The sequence below is a fragment of the Macrosteles quadrilineatus genome, unplaced genomic scaffold (assembly GCF_028750875.1).
Source record: "Macrosteles quadrilineatus isolate MER2022 unplaced genomic scaffold, UCM_ALF_1.0 Scaffold_1__1_contigs__length_201487025, whole genome shotgun sequence".
Lineage (NCBI taxonomy): Eukaryota > Metazoa > Arthropoda > Insecta > Hemiptera > Cicadellidae > Macrosteles > Macrosteles quadrilineatus.
The window spans coordinates 191,901,920-191,916,820 of record NW_026542594.1 but is presented as its reverse complement, the minus strand read 5'-3'; the positions used below and the strand labels follow the sequence as shown (position 1 = coordinate 191,916,820).

Here is a 14,901-nt window from a genome sequence, read left to right as displayed (position 1 = left end):
AATTTAACTTAATCCCAGACGTTGTCCGACGCCGTATAGCGAAAATAAAAGGTATTCGAACTTGTCAAAATGTTGTACTTGTACACTATAAAAACAATCAGAAATGTAACTGTCGCTGTCGCTCCTGACTGGTCTTGGAGCAGTACCCAGCGACTGCAGCTCGCGGCTCTAGCGACAGTAGCTTCAAGCAAAACAGGACTATGCAAAACCCTTAAGATCAGTGTCCTGCGACAGCCGCTCGGCGACAGTCGCTGCGCAAACGTCGCACCTGTCGCTCCAAGCAAAACGTGCCTTTAAATAGTAGCATAGGTCGAGTTTGGTATCTAATCAAAGGTCTTAGTTAGTAGAATACATTGCCACAAACCCAAACTCAAAGGACAACTGAGTCAAAAATGACAGATTGAATTTCCATTGCTATTCTACGCTACCTCCTCAAGGGGCAACTGTGAGAATTCAGAAGAAAATCATTAACGTAAGCATAGGTCGACATGCACATCAAATTAAAGGTCTTATGTAGTAGAATCAATACCGCAAATTTGAGCTCAATGGAACAACTGAGTAAAAAATTACAGCAGCTCAAAGATTCAAAATGGCAGATTCAAGAAATAGTTTAACGGCTGCCATTTTTTACTCAATTGTCTGTTTGAGTTTGGGTTTGCGGCAATGTATTCTACTATAAATATTTATAATAAGCAAATGTTACTACTCATTTAGTGAGCATTTTGATAATATTTTATAGAATGAATTGTATTTATTGACGCCATTCTGCATTTATATTTGTATAATGTAAATCTTGAATAAAGTGTTTCTGAATCCGAATCTGAATATTAACTAAGACCTTTAATTAGATATCAAACTCTACCTATGCTGCTTTTTAAGAATTTTGTCTGACCCCTCGTGGGTCGTCCCCCTTAAGGCATAAAAAAGTTATAATAGCTTAAAACAGTTGTGACAGGTAGCCGAATGATACAAAGAGAATTCGCTACGAACAGTAGTTTATTAAAATTACAAATTGTAGCTTCCGACTTGCTGTATAATTAATTTACGTTTAGTTTACAGACACAAAGAACTTATGATCACAGATACTAACTGGCAAGAAAGAGAGAATACAAGATCACAATAAGTTATTATAGAACTACAATGTTAAGATACAAATTTTCATTATTAGGTGCATTTTAGAAGAATGGGGTAAAGGTGAGAATTTAGATGACCGACTGAGTCGAATTTAGAATTTAGACTAACTCAACTGAGTGCTCGCCGTCCGTAGTGCAAAGTTGGCCGTGGAGGCGAACCAGCCAATCACGTTGCAGCTATGCCGCATGATGTCAGTGCAAACACTGGACAGTGCTGCTGCCTAACGATCAATCGGGGCGTTAGGCAAACTGCAGTTGCACAGTGATTTCATCGAGTGACTTGCTTTGCTGAGCTGGCTCAGCAAATTCCAGCCACTCGCGTTACACTTCCGAGAACATTGGCCTGGCTTAGCGCTGAGCAACGGCTGACAGAATATTCCATGATGAGGCAACTGGCTGACGCAAAAGTTGGGAGGTTAACACAGTCCAATATTACACACCCTTCTTTTATATTTGAAATAAAGCAATGCTTTTGTGACGGTATTGACAGGGTTTCTTGAGGGTGTAGCAAAAACCTCCCCAGCTGATATGTAATGGGTCTGGGAATTTTTGAGGCCGTCACACAGTAAACATTTATAGCTATTATTCATATACCAAGTATCATTACTTTATCTATATTGGTAACAAATATATTTAACAGTTCCGGGACTTTTCATCCACACTGTATATAGGAGCTATTGCCACTAGTTTTTATTTTTTATTACTGTATTTTGTTTTGTTTATTTCAGCTTAAAACCGCTTAACCTAACAAATCAATAGTTTTATTAATATTTATTATTTACTAGCTGTAACCCGCGGGCTTTGCCCCGTTTAACTTCTTAATTTTCAAGATGATCTCGTTTGCATGGCTCAATCACGTCCTGGTTGAAGTTCGTTCGCTACGCTCACTCACCTTTAGGTTGGAGCTCGTTCGCTGCGCTCACTTTCCTTCAGGTTAGCTTGTTCGCTACGCTCACTTGCATTCAGGTTAGCTCGTTCGCTACGCTCACTCGCCTCCAGGTTGAAGTTCGTTCGCTACGCTCACTCACCTTTTGGTTGCAAATTAGCTGTTGTCATAAATGTAAAAGAAATAATAGTGCTAGTGCTGCACCCTGTTGGTAATCCTTGTAACTTTAATGCTATTGAACATCACAGAACAGAACCAACTTGTTTAATTGAAACAGCTGTTAAGATTCAATAATTTCATTTCTCATAAGGTTAACATGGGATGGGAAACTCCAGAGCCACTGGGGCGGAGCCCGAAAGGATTTTTGAAATAAGAATATGCCTATATGTTAATCGGGAATGTGAGCTATCATCATGCCAAATTTCAGCCCAATCCGACCAGTATTTTTCGCGTTTACTTTTCCCATACATACAGCAACCACCTCTTTTTTATTATAGTATAGATAGATGAATTCAAATGGGGTGAAGCTCATGGGTAACAGTTAGTATTCTTTGAGATACAATGTGATATAATAGAATTTGATTTCATAACATATGATAATTTTTAATATTGAAATTAATTGTAATTTAAACTTAACTAGTGTCCCTGTTGCTCGAATTCGAGCAATTGCTAAGCATTACAGGCGTTATTTTAAAACGAACTTCAACCAAGTCAGCAAATATTTGTAGCAAACTGTTTTATTAGCAAACTTATTGACTGTTTACAATTAACCTATGCTCTTCTTCTCACTTTTGATTTCTGACAACAGCTGGAGTGTCATAACAATATTTGTTTCCCATGTTAATCTTATGGAGAAATAAGAAACTTTAAAGGGCTCCAGGGCCTCACTCTCTCATTATTTCCCTAAAAAGAAAGTTTCCTGCACAACTTCACGCTACGCTCTTTCCAATGACACCAAAAACATGACAATCGGTTCAGTAGTTTCGGAGGAGTAATTGTCACAAAATATCTGCTTGCGTATTAAATAAGTAAATAATATAGATAATAATAAATATAAACATTGGTTAATTAATTTTGATTGACTTGTTTAGAATAATTAAAATAAGATTGAAATAATGAAAATTAATAAATACTGAACAAAAATAATTGCTTCAAGTGATTTTTTTTATATAGCACTTATTTGTAAAGCTTTGTCAACTCGCTTAAAGGAACATCCTAAGAAAGATCTGCAACAACAAAAAAACCTTGTAGGTATACATTAATAACCTGTTCACATCCTTAAACAACAGATTAATGATGGTCTATTTTCTCTAGCAACTAGCCGACCTGATGTCTGAGGACTACATTAACAATATACGATCACAGATCAAGGACGATCAAACGTTTGAGAAGGCCACCCACTATGGCGCCGTGTACTACAACCCTGACGACCATGGCACGTCACACATCAGCATCCTTGCGCCGGACGGAGACGCTGTGGCGGTCACTAGCACTGTTAATAAATAGTGAGTGGACTTAAATTTTTATAATACAACCAGAGGACGCTGTTAAAATACATATCATATTTGATAAATAATCAAAATTATGATTTTTAAATATACAGTATCTTGAGCTTAACCGATTCAAACTATCAATAGCTCAAAATAAAGCCTATAATTTACTGATTATTTTGAGTCTATAATGTATAAAAAACATGAACAATACTGGAGCTATTGATTTTTAATCATAGAAAAACCTTATGAAAAAATAATTTTTATGCTGGTTGTTCACCTTGCGTTAGTTTGAGAATCAATAAATTTTGTTATCAACCCATCACCAATTAAATATTTTTAACACTTCTCACTATATAAGTTATTATTGTGATCTGAATGTGTTCGGTTATTTAAATAAGTTTTATTTTATTAATCCCTTAAGTTTTGTATGACCGACCTATACTAATGCAAAATACTGAAAAATTGAAATATGGTCATTTTGTTAATAAAAAAAGTAGCCTATCCTAAAAATTTAAAATAAGGTACTGATGGTAACAAAACTGAGAACAGAGAATCGATTTTAGCTAGGAACCGGTACCAACCCATCACTAAAGCCGATGCTTGATGGCAAATCTGTGCGTGCATACCTTCAATTTGAGACCTCAATCATGAAAATCGGTCGGGTAGAAGAGCCAAACAAACTCGGAAAATAGAAACCAAATTTAACTCCCATAAGAAATACATGGGGGGCAACTTATGTTTACATATAACCCGAGTGGGATTATAGATAAATATATGCCGATGCTTGATGGCAAATCTGTGTGGCCGTATTTTCAATTTGAGACCTCAATCATGAAAATTGGTCGGGTAGAAGAGTTAAACGAACCGATATGTTTTATTCACTCCACGATCGTTCACTCCAAAAAGTAATTTTACAAATTATTTGCCTGTTTGTTCGCTCCACTGTTCATTTGATCTACCGGGTACAGTCAGCTCTTGAAGTAGACTAACCAGTAGAAAATATTCATTTTGAATTTTACTGTACAGTGGATCGAATACACATTGGAATGAACGATCAGTATTATTTAAATATGTAATAACCTTGAACAATAACCTTGAATAACCTTGAAGTTCACTCCACGATCGTTCGCTCCAACAGTGATGGGTGTTGCGTTCCCCAATCTGCATGCTTGCGGCACTTGAATATTGTCGTAGTAGTTTAGTATAAAAGCTTTTTGAACACTTGTTGACCTTTTAACTTTTATGTCTTTGCAAAAATAATACTTAGATAAAGTTATATAAGTCCCCACCGGTATAAAATCTAATTAGACATACCGTAGGCCTATTATATTTTACGCATTTATTAACATTAATTGGCGATAACTTAAAATGTACTCTTCGGGCATATTGGAAAACTTCTGTGAGGGATTTTTACCCTTAACGATGAATTTTGATTTCTACAAATTTCACAGGGCATGGGTGTCTAACCAACCATCCAGGGGTCTCAAGTTAGCCTAAATCTTGATTTCCCTATATATCTCGAGGTTTAAGCTCAGTCCGCGGCAACCAAGTACGCCTGCAATGGACTCATCATCGCCCACCTCGAGATATCGAATTTGGACTTTGACCATATGGTCTTTGATATCGAATTTTCGCGGTAACTAATGTTTCCCGTGACCCTACTGACTGATTTGTAGGTTAAGGTAACTATCCGTTACCCTAACTTGAGTGTCGCAACTTATTCGGTCACGAGCTGGCACTTACCTTATTTTGTAGTCCAAATCCGGTTGAACACAATTCGCTGTGGCAGGGTATAACCCCTCCAACCAGCTTAACTCCGCCGCGAGGTATTCCCTCACGGTACCTACCTCCTAAGCCGACCCGTTGAATGTTCTGCTTAAGTTATAACGCTTGGGTAGAACTAACTATACTGATATGGGGTTGCTTAGTTAGTATGCCTAACAACCCTGAGCTTCTACTTACCGACACTATCCACCCTAAGACTACTATAAGTGACTTATGGTTATAGTAGAGGTATATTCGACCATGACGGTGTCTACCTTGTGACCTGTCCGACGTCCAACATTGATTGAGACTAGTGCCCCTAATGCACCTGCTTACATAGGACCTTCCAGTGGCAGGGGGTGTAGGGGTGAGGTAGGGGAGGTAGGCTCGGCAGTCCAGTTGTCTTGCCCCACCACCTTTGCCCTAACAGCTGATAAGCTCGGCCGCTACCTCAATGCTAACTTCTAGCTCTATATTTCTCTCTCTCTCTCTAAGCCTGACACTATTGTCATTCAAACTTTTCAACTAAACTTCCATTGTTATGTATCAATAATACCAGAATAATTTGAATACCTAAATAATAATCCTATTTCTAACTAAACAATTGGGTTTATGGCCTTAGGAATAATTAAAGACAAGAAACAAAATAAAACATTTATTCCATTAAAAAAATAATAACTAGCTTCTTTACAAAAATAAATATCTCTTCTTATAAACAAAACTAGTGTCCCGAATTCGAGCAATTGCTAAGTATTACAGGCGTTATTTTAAAACGAATAACAGTTTAATTTCTGATGACTTTAAAATATTCGACTTAAAGATTATAGAAATACTCAAGATATACAAAGCAGATCGATATATTCAACATTTCATGTAAATATCTTATAATTTTTCAAAAGCTGATCTTGTTTTTTAGTGTTTTCTACAAATAGCCTTACTCATAGCCTCATTAGGTTGTCCACCATAACGATTATAAATAAAAAAAAACATTGTTTCTTTTTCTTCTCCTTGGTGTTGTTCTATGACTATCTTTTCTATAGTTTGCAAATCGGCTCTTTCAATGATTACTAAGAAATGCAGCACAGTGTTAATTCAGTTTTCTTTTTGGTATATAAAATTATCTCGGCTCTCTTGCTTTTTTCCAATGTAATATTTATGCCAACCCAAATTCAAATAGTAATTTCATTTCAACCAAGTCAGTAAATGTTTGTAGCAAACCGTTAAATTAGCAAACAAACTTATTGACTGTGTACAATTAACATATGATCTTCTTCTCACTTTTAATTTCTGACAACAGCTGGAGTTTCATAACATTTTTTGTTCCCATGTTAATCTTATGGAAAAATATGAAACTTTAAAGGGCCCCAGGGCCTCACTCTCTAATTATTTCCCTAAAAACAAAGTTTCCTGCACGACTTCACGTTACGCTCTTTCCAATGACATCAAAAACATCTCAATCGGTTCAGTAGTTTCGGAGGAGTAATTGTCACAAAAAACCTGCTTGCGTATTAAATAAGTACTAGTGGTCTTCCAGTAGTCAAAAACGCGACCAAAAATACGTAATGTACACGCATTGACTATTGGATACTAAAGTAGACATCCCATCAACTCATCTATATGGACCAGCTGTCGTCATTTTTTTATTATAAAACGTTGTAATTGTGTGAGCCATACAGAATGTGTGTCTAAAATTCTATTTTCTACCTTATTTTTTGTTGCTGACGAAATTGATGGGTAATAACAGTTGCTATAGCTCATGATAAGTCATTCCAAAAGTTGGCTTGATAAAAAACATCGTTTATTCGACAGAAATTACTCAAAATTAGTAATTTAGATCAGTGCAATCTGTTGGTGGCTCACATCAACTACGACAAATATAATTTAAAAACTGGTGACAACTTTAACATGGGGATGGAATTTCAAGTGGTAACCATAGTAACCACAGCATGGCTGACAGTCTATATTTAAATCTTTTTGCCTATGGTCAAAAGTGGCTTCTCTATTTTCACCCCAAGCTGTAAATAAAACATGTGATTGGAATCTCTTAAATTTGTTTTCACCACACTATGATGTTTTTGGCTGTATTACATACGAATTGGTGGCTGAAAGTTACGTTTTGCTGGCCATGCCAGCTGTCATCGTAATTTGGGGGCCGAGCAGGTTTTTACAGGCCGGGGCCGCAAAATCAGTTGTCCGCTTACATACTTAAAACATGAATGCATTTAAATACACAATCAAAATCCATAGCATTGCAATAGAATTGTGTTATTGTCACCGTTGCCTAGCAACTATTTATTTTTATTTTTGCTGATTCCTCAAATTATTTCTTCACATAACCTTAAAGCTGTAGTTGTGTTGACTATCAGTGTGCATTATTATAGTGGTGAATAGTTGTAATAGGGTATAGTGTGGTGAAAAATAGCGTTCGTACCACGGACCGAAATGGTTTTGCAGCTCTCGATCGATTTAAGTTCTCGACTTCGTCTCGAACTTAAAGACTATCTCGAGCCGGCAAAACCTCATTTTCGGCCCTAGGTATGAAATATACTATTTGTTTTATGTTTATATTTTGTTGTTATTTCGTCACCAGCATGGCAACCCATAAAGCCCATGTTAATTTTTTTAAATTTAAAATTCATTGTTTGTGCTAATTTAATTAGACCACTTAGTTGCACAGTTGTAATTATTAGCCCAGTCAAATAAAACAAAAAATTGCCATTAGGGCGAAACAATTCCCGGAGAAATGGAAATTTGTTTAAACGTTCCTTTTGTTCATTAGATTGAAGAAAATAAAAAGTCCTGATGGGTGGGGTCGAGCTTGACTAAGGGAAGGGCTCTTAATGTGTGTGGCTCTTTCGCTTTTATTTCGGAATCTGTAAGTCATATTGAAAAGTGTTAAATACAAAAGTTATAGCAGACAAAATTCCCTAAAAAAAGACTGTATGCAATTTTTTGCATACAAAATTTGCCGAATAAACATACAGTATTTTATTTCAGGTCACTTACATTTTGCATATATAGTAGTTCAATGGTAGGCCTAACAAACATGTTGCTGAAAAATGAGACGGGGTACCCCATTTCATATTTTGAATGGAGGAATGTTATAAAAATTTCCACAAAAATATATTGTACCTCTGACAAAGGAAATGTATATTCTGATTTTAAAATGCAAATATGAAAGAAATGTATATTAGCAGAAAATTTATTCTGAAACCAATCTGTTGACAGTTTTGGCGCAGGAATCACATCAAAGAGAACGGGAATCTTACTGAACAGTGGGATGGATGACTTCTCGATACCCGACGAGACACATTTCAATGGAGTTCATCCGGCTCCCGCCAACTTTATAGAACCAGGCAAGCGGCCAATGAGCTCCACCTGCCCCACGATCATAGTAGACAGCAATGGAGACGTGCGGATGGTCGTCGGGGCCGCAGGGAGCACCCATATCACCACCGCAGTGTCATGGGTGAGTAGGGGAAGCGGAGTTTGACAACTATTTGCAAGAAAATTCTTACATTCGTTATTTTTAATATCTCTGTGGCATTTTTACATGTTTTATTGTTTATTGTTGTGGATGTTTATTGAGTGATCCAAACCCTGGTTTTATTACTTTCTACATTTCAAAACTTTTATCCGACATAAAGTATGCAAAGATGCATTATACATTGTCAGTAACTAAATCTAAATATAAATTTGTCTATAAAACTACATTATTTGACGCAAAGGATAGACAGTGTCGACAGGGTTGGTACAACCCGTGTGTAATTTGATCCAGTAGTATGGTCAGGCTAGCTGTCATAAGTTTTGCAACAGTTTTTTTTAATATATTAAGATATGTGCCAATCGTGTGCATTATATGACAAGTCTATTGTTGTATCGATCAGCGAGCGATAATCCTTGAAAAATTTAATTATTCGGATTGTTGACTATCCGGATGGGGCCCAGTCCCAGTTTATTCGGAGATTTGGAGATCTAACTGTATATGGACACAAAATGTCTTGAGTTGTGATCACTAAAAGCAACTTCCCTTTATCAAGCTCAGGTTGGCTGATCGACCCGGGACTACCTGAGGGCGAGACACAGCGAGGGATTATAGGGATTGCCTCAGCCAACCTGAGCTTGATAAAGTGTAATTATTCCAGCCTATACAGGATGATAAAATGCTAATTTGTTTTTCAGGTCATAATACAATATTTATGGTTGGGAAAGTCAATCAAAGAAGCAGTGGATGCAAGAAGATTCCATCATCAGCTGTATCCAATGGAGCTTGACTACGGATACGGAGTCACTTCTGTAAGTAACCTTGTTTTGCTTGGTTGTTATGAGTAAAAACAATATTTCCCTACACTTAAACAATACGTTGCCTACAAAAGAGCCACCTGTAAAATAGCGGCACTGATTAGAAGAAGTAAAAGAGCTGAATCGTACGCTCTTTCATTTTGCAGCACTCGTCTTGGTTAGTTTTACTTTTTTAGTACCTTCCTGCACTAGGTTTTTTTATTTTACGACATTAGTTTTCAATTTGCGACCCTAGGTTTTGCTTTATCTACATCTTTAGTGGTGTGACACTAGTTTTACTTTAATTCACTCAATTTCCTTTTCTACAATAGTTTCTAGTTTGCTGCATTCGTTTTTACTTTCCCACACTTGAACATGCAATATTGTATGGACAAGAAAACAAGTAGGCGTCAATGCTTTACTAAATAATAGCTATTTACCTTACAAGTGTAGTAAGAGCGTTTTTACATCACACAGGCATAATTTACCTAAGTGGTGTAAACACGCTCTTGCGTAACGTGTAACGTACAAGATTTTACCTGACCTGACAATATACAGGACGTTACGAACAATATTTTTTACTATCCATTTCACTCATCTTCTAACAGAAACGTTCATTTACAAACAAAAGCTAGGTTAGGAAAACTCTTCAAAACATAACAATAAAATTCAAGCACACAGCTGATTTCTAGCGTTGAATGTCGTTGGCTTCATAGAGGTATATTTTTTAAGTTATGCACTCAATGTTATTTAAATGTGTTTCATTACCTCACCGAATGAGTTTTTTTCAACTTTACATCACTAGAGAAGTAGAGAAGTTGTATACATCACGCTTGGAATAGGGAAGTTTAACATGGCGGGTTAGGTAAAAACGTTAGCACTGATGTAATCTGTTTTCTTTTTTATCTGTAAGTAACAGAGCTAAAAACCTAAATCTGTAAGTTCCTAAGTAAGTAAGAAAGTTCTTTCTTATGTTTTATGTTAACTATACAAAAATTTTATGAATGACTCGGGCTTAAAGTATCTTTACTGCACTAGTAGATTAATAGGGTTTATTAATAAAATAATTTGCATTTTTCAGCCATTAGTCAAGAGCCTAGAAAAACTTGGTCACAAAATGTACAGATTTGGAGCCAGAGGCTCCATTGTTTGTGCTATCGCCAAAAAAGACGACCGCATTTACGCCAACGCAGATTTTCGTAAAGACAGTAGTAATGTTTGCGGAATAGACTGAAGAAGATTTTTAATCGTTTGAATCTGGCCCTAATTTTTTAATTTTTTTTGTTAGGTTTTTATAGTAATAGTCTAATTTTTTCTTTATCACAACCGTATGTTTTCCTTTTCTTTTAAATTTTATAAACCATATTCTTTTACTTTTATTTTCAGAACTGCATATAGCCTATTATAGGTTTTAAGCATAAAAAAAAACCAAATATGCTGTTTTTCAATAATTCATGAAATAGTGATTATTATTATCCTCAGTTTAAAAAATACATTTTGCGCCTGGCTATTTGACAAGTTTAGAAACACCACTTATTAATGGAAAATTTTTTTATTGGATTAAAATCCATTCAGTTTAACAGCAGTGTTAGTATTTTTAAATGGACTTGTGTAAGTTTGTAACTCATTTTCATGATAACAATTTAAATTTCAAATCTCATTTTGGCCTCTTTTTAATCAAGTTAATGTACACAATACGCAAAGCTTTCAAATGTGACTGTGATCTTAGGTTTGTTCAATACACTAAATTTAAAGAGCCTCGATATAAATTTAAAATGGCAAATTTAAATCGATGGAAGATTTGAATCCTTTTGTCCTGTTGATCCTGTAGGTACTTGTAATGCTAGCCTTTTGTTTTTCTTCAGAGTCTACCTATTACTTATTATTGTATGCACTATCTAGAAGTATTATTATTATGTCTTGATTATTATGATTCTTTTGCATCTTGTGTTTATATCATTTGTATATCATTAGCATTATTTACTGATATATCCTCTTGTATATCTTCTCGTAACGCTTGCTTCTTGTTTTTCTTCAGAGTCTACTTGTTACTTACTATTCTATGCACTATCTAGAAGTATTATTATTATGATTTGTATGCATCTTCTTAGATCAGTTGTATAACTTTTGCACGTTAACTACTTATCTTTGTTCACTTATTGTATTTAGTATTGCTTGTTTTTTCTCTCAAATGTTTACTTTTGCTCCAATTCAAAACCACCAATCTCGCCTTAATAATTGCGAGTTTGAGTTTATTTGTTATTTATTATGCATGCACTATTTATTATTACGTCTTACTCTTAATTATGTTTTAAACGTATATTGATTCTTGTGTGAGCATGAACTATTGCTGTTTGTATAACTTTGTTTCTTTGTGCATGGTACTTGATGTATAATGGTTTTGGTTGTAAATAAATGAATTTAATTGAATCCTGAATTAAATTCAAGCCACCTAAACTCAGCTAAATCACTTTCAGAGGTGGGTAAACTAACAAAATCTACACTTATGAATTATTTATGTGTTGATCCAACAAAAAATACTGGCTATTTCAGTCGTGTTGCAATACATCTTCAGAGCAAGTTCTAAAACCAAATTCTTTTTAAACCCGAAAAACTGTTGAATTGTTGCTTGACCCAAATATGGATTGCTACAGTACATCCAAAATGTATGCCAGAATTTAGGGTTTGCACCAAGCTGTTAAAATAATTCACTGTCTCGGGTTTATTGTTAAAACAATAGATTGCCTTAAAATAAACAAAATAGCTAAATCCGTTCAAATTATAAATTGATCACAACAAAAATGCATGAGAGTGCAGGTGTGCTGTTACGAGGACAATACAAATTATACATGGGATTAAATACGACAACAATAACTAAAACAACTGCAAGGATGATTAAAATTGTTATAACCAACAAGTTACATCAGATTTAAATACTCAATGAATGCACTGAATTGCATTCATTTTACAACAAATAATTAATTACTAGCAGTTGCACGGCGCGCGTTGCTGCGCTAACAACTATTATTTTAGTTCTTTACGATAAATAATAAAAATGTGTACCAAATACAAAAATAGAATATTTATTTTACTTTTGCACGGCGCGCGTTGCTGCGCTAACAACTATTATTTTAGTTCTTTACGATAAATAATAAAAATGTGTACCAAATACAAAAATAGAATATTTATTTTACTTTATTGCCAGTGGATAAACAATGTTTTATGTTTTTTCATTAGGTGTATAAATATAATATAAGTTTTAAGGCGTACATACCACCACGTGAGCACGCAACATACAGCTGTCCGTGTGAAAGCATGTATTTTCTACATTAAAACCGGCGATAGTCAGGGATTGCCCTGTGTCTTATAGTGGTGATTGTGAAAGCAAGACGCAAAGGAAATTGTATTTGTTTGAATTCAAAGGGTAATTTGTATAAAATCATCAGTATTCTTGGGATTAAGACTATTTCTCCTAGTGATGTGTCAAAACCGAATCTCAAATCTCAACCCCATCAAAACTTTGGAAAAATTTTTGTTTCCAGATTCGATCGGCAAGTTTCGAGATTCAAAAGTTTCAAAAATTAAAATGTTGGAACTTTTATTTTTAAAACTTTTGACATTTTTTGTGTCATTCATTTCAATCTCTTTCAGTTTTGATCACATAGTGAAAATGTTATTATTACCTGTATTTTTAGCAACCTTGACCACGTAACTAAAAAAGTTTCACGTTTAGGTTTTGAGATTTGGAATTCGATTTTTTAAGTTTCGTTTTCGGTTTTGAAATTCTAAATTTCTGGTTTTGACAATCACTAATTTCTCCAAACTTATCACTGATTGTTGCTTCGATCAAGTTTGCTGTCATTATTTTTATCATCAGTTTGGTTCCATTGCACAACTTGGGTCGATTTAAGTTTCACATTAGTATTATTGGAGTTCCTACTTTTAATGACAGTTGATGACAAATTGGGAGGCATTTGAATACCTGAGATAGCACGTACAATTATCATTCACTTAATAATTTATGTTAGATTGTGTGGGTATACGACAAAAGATAAAAATATTAATCCATTGCCATCCCTTTTATTGATTATAATACAATTGATAAAAGTTTTTACTTTTTATGTTTAAATATTTAATACAGTAGTGGAGAATTTAAACGTTGTTGAGTGCACACGTGTGCTACGATTGGGGTTCAATATATTTCGGACTAATCCAAAAGTAAAATAGTTTTCTGTGCTGCATTCTGTGGAAACATTGTGGCACTATTCCAAATCATGACTAATACAGAAAGCTGTGATTATTCAAACCTACAAAACAATTGGTGAAAAGTAAACATCTGATTTCAAATTATATTTATTTGTAAACTTTGTAGTTCCAAAAGTCCGACATTGGACCCCTTAAAACCGTGTGACAAACAGGAGTCACTGGGGACGTCGAAACAGTAACATGGCAAAACACATACTATACGAAAACTTAAACACAGAAACAGAAAATGGGTCGTGACATTCGTCGCTGGGAAGTAGTCAAGGCTTGAGTTGCAGCAAACCGATTTCAAAATCTCAAATGGTTGAAAGTTAAGATGGGTGCAAGTTACTTTTCAGCCATCCTGTGGCTGTATGTGCAGTGCTAATTTATTTTTATATTAAATAAATTGTATAATATATTTGTTTTTGTTTATAGCCAAAACTTTAAATTGTGTAATTTATATCATTTTGGAAAATTTTTAGCTAACACAACAACATATGCATTATTAGCAAATTACATTAAATATACCAATGACGCACTTGTACACTTGTGTGTCGTCAGCAGCCAATCAAATGGTGGTGTCATGCAAAGGCTTGAATAATTTATATGTGTTTAACAAAGTTAAAATTTTTTAGTTCTTGTTAGGCTTTTTATAGAACCAAAAAATATGAAAGATTCATATTTTTTGCTCAGGATTGGACGAACATTGAAAATGCATGTTTTTATCAATGTATTCAAGGTAGTCTTTAACTATTTGCAAATATCAACTGTGAAGATGACCAAAATAACTAAATTATTTACATATAAATTCAATTTTCTTAGGTTTCTTTACATAATACATTTCTCCCAAAATCTATTGGAAAAAACAATATAAGAGTGTGTGTGTTGCGTACAGCGAAAAAAATAAAAGTTAGAAAATGTAAAATGCGTTGTTAAAAAGAAGAGACAAATTTTGGCGATGCACTAACCTTGAAAAATTACATTGAAGTGAAGGTCACAAAATGGCGGCTTCATCATCTTGGTTAGTGTCGTCTTGAGTAGTGGGGAGTAGGCGGGAAATTTGAATTTACATTAAATTTAACTTAAATTTGTTTTTCTT

General features: G+C 34.8%; 1 protein-coding gene across 1 annotated transcript in view; it reads left to right on the top strand.

Moving 5' to 3' along the window:
• LOC128992789 (scoloptoxin SSD14-like) overlaps positions 1 to 11,987 on the top strand; it is a 43,455-nt gene extending 31,468 nt beyond the window's left edge. The window contains exons 7-10 of the mRNA XM_054416532.1: positions 3,334 to 3,524; positions 8,505 to 8,745; positions 9,459 to 9,572; positions 10,639 to 11,987. Of these exons, the coding sequence (XP_054272507.1) occupies positions 3,334 to 3,524; positions 8,505 to 8,745; positions 9,459 to 9,572; positions 10,639 to 10,791 (699 nt within the window). The 3' untranslated portion in view covers positions 10,792 to 11,987. The remainder of the gene's footprint in view (positions 1 to 3,333; positions 3,525 to 8,504; positions 8,746 to 9,458; positions 9,573 to 10,638) is intronic.
• Positions 11,988 to 14,901: the final 2,914 nt, after the last annotated feature.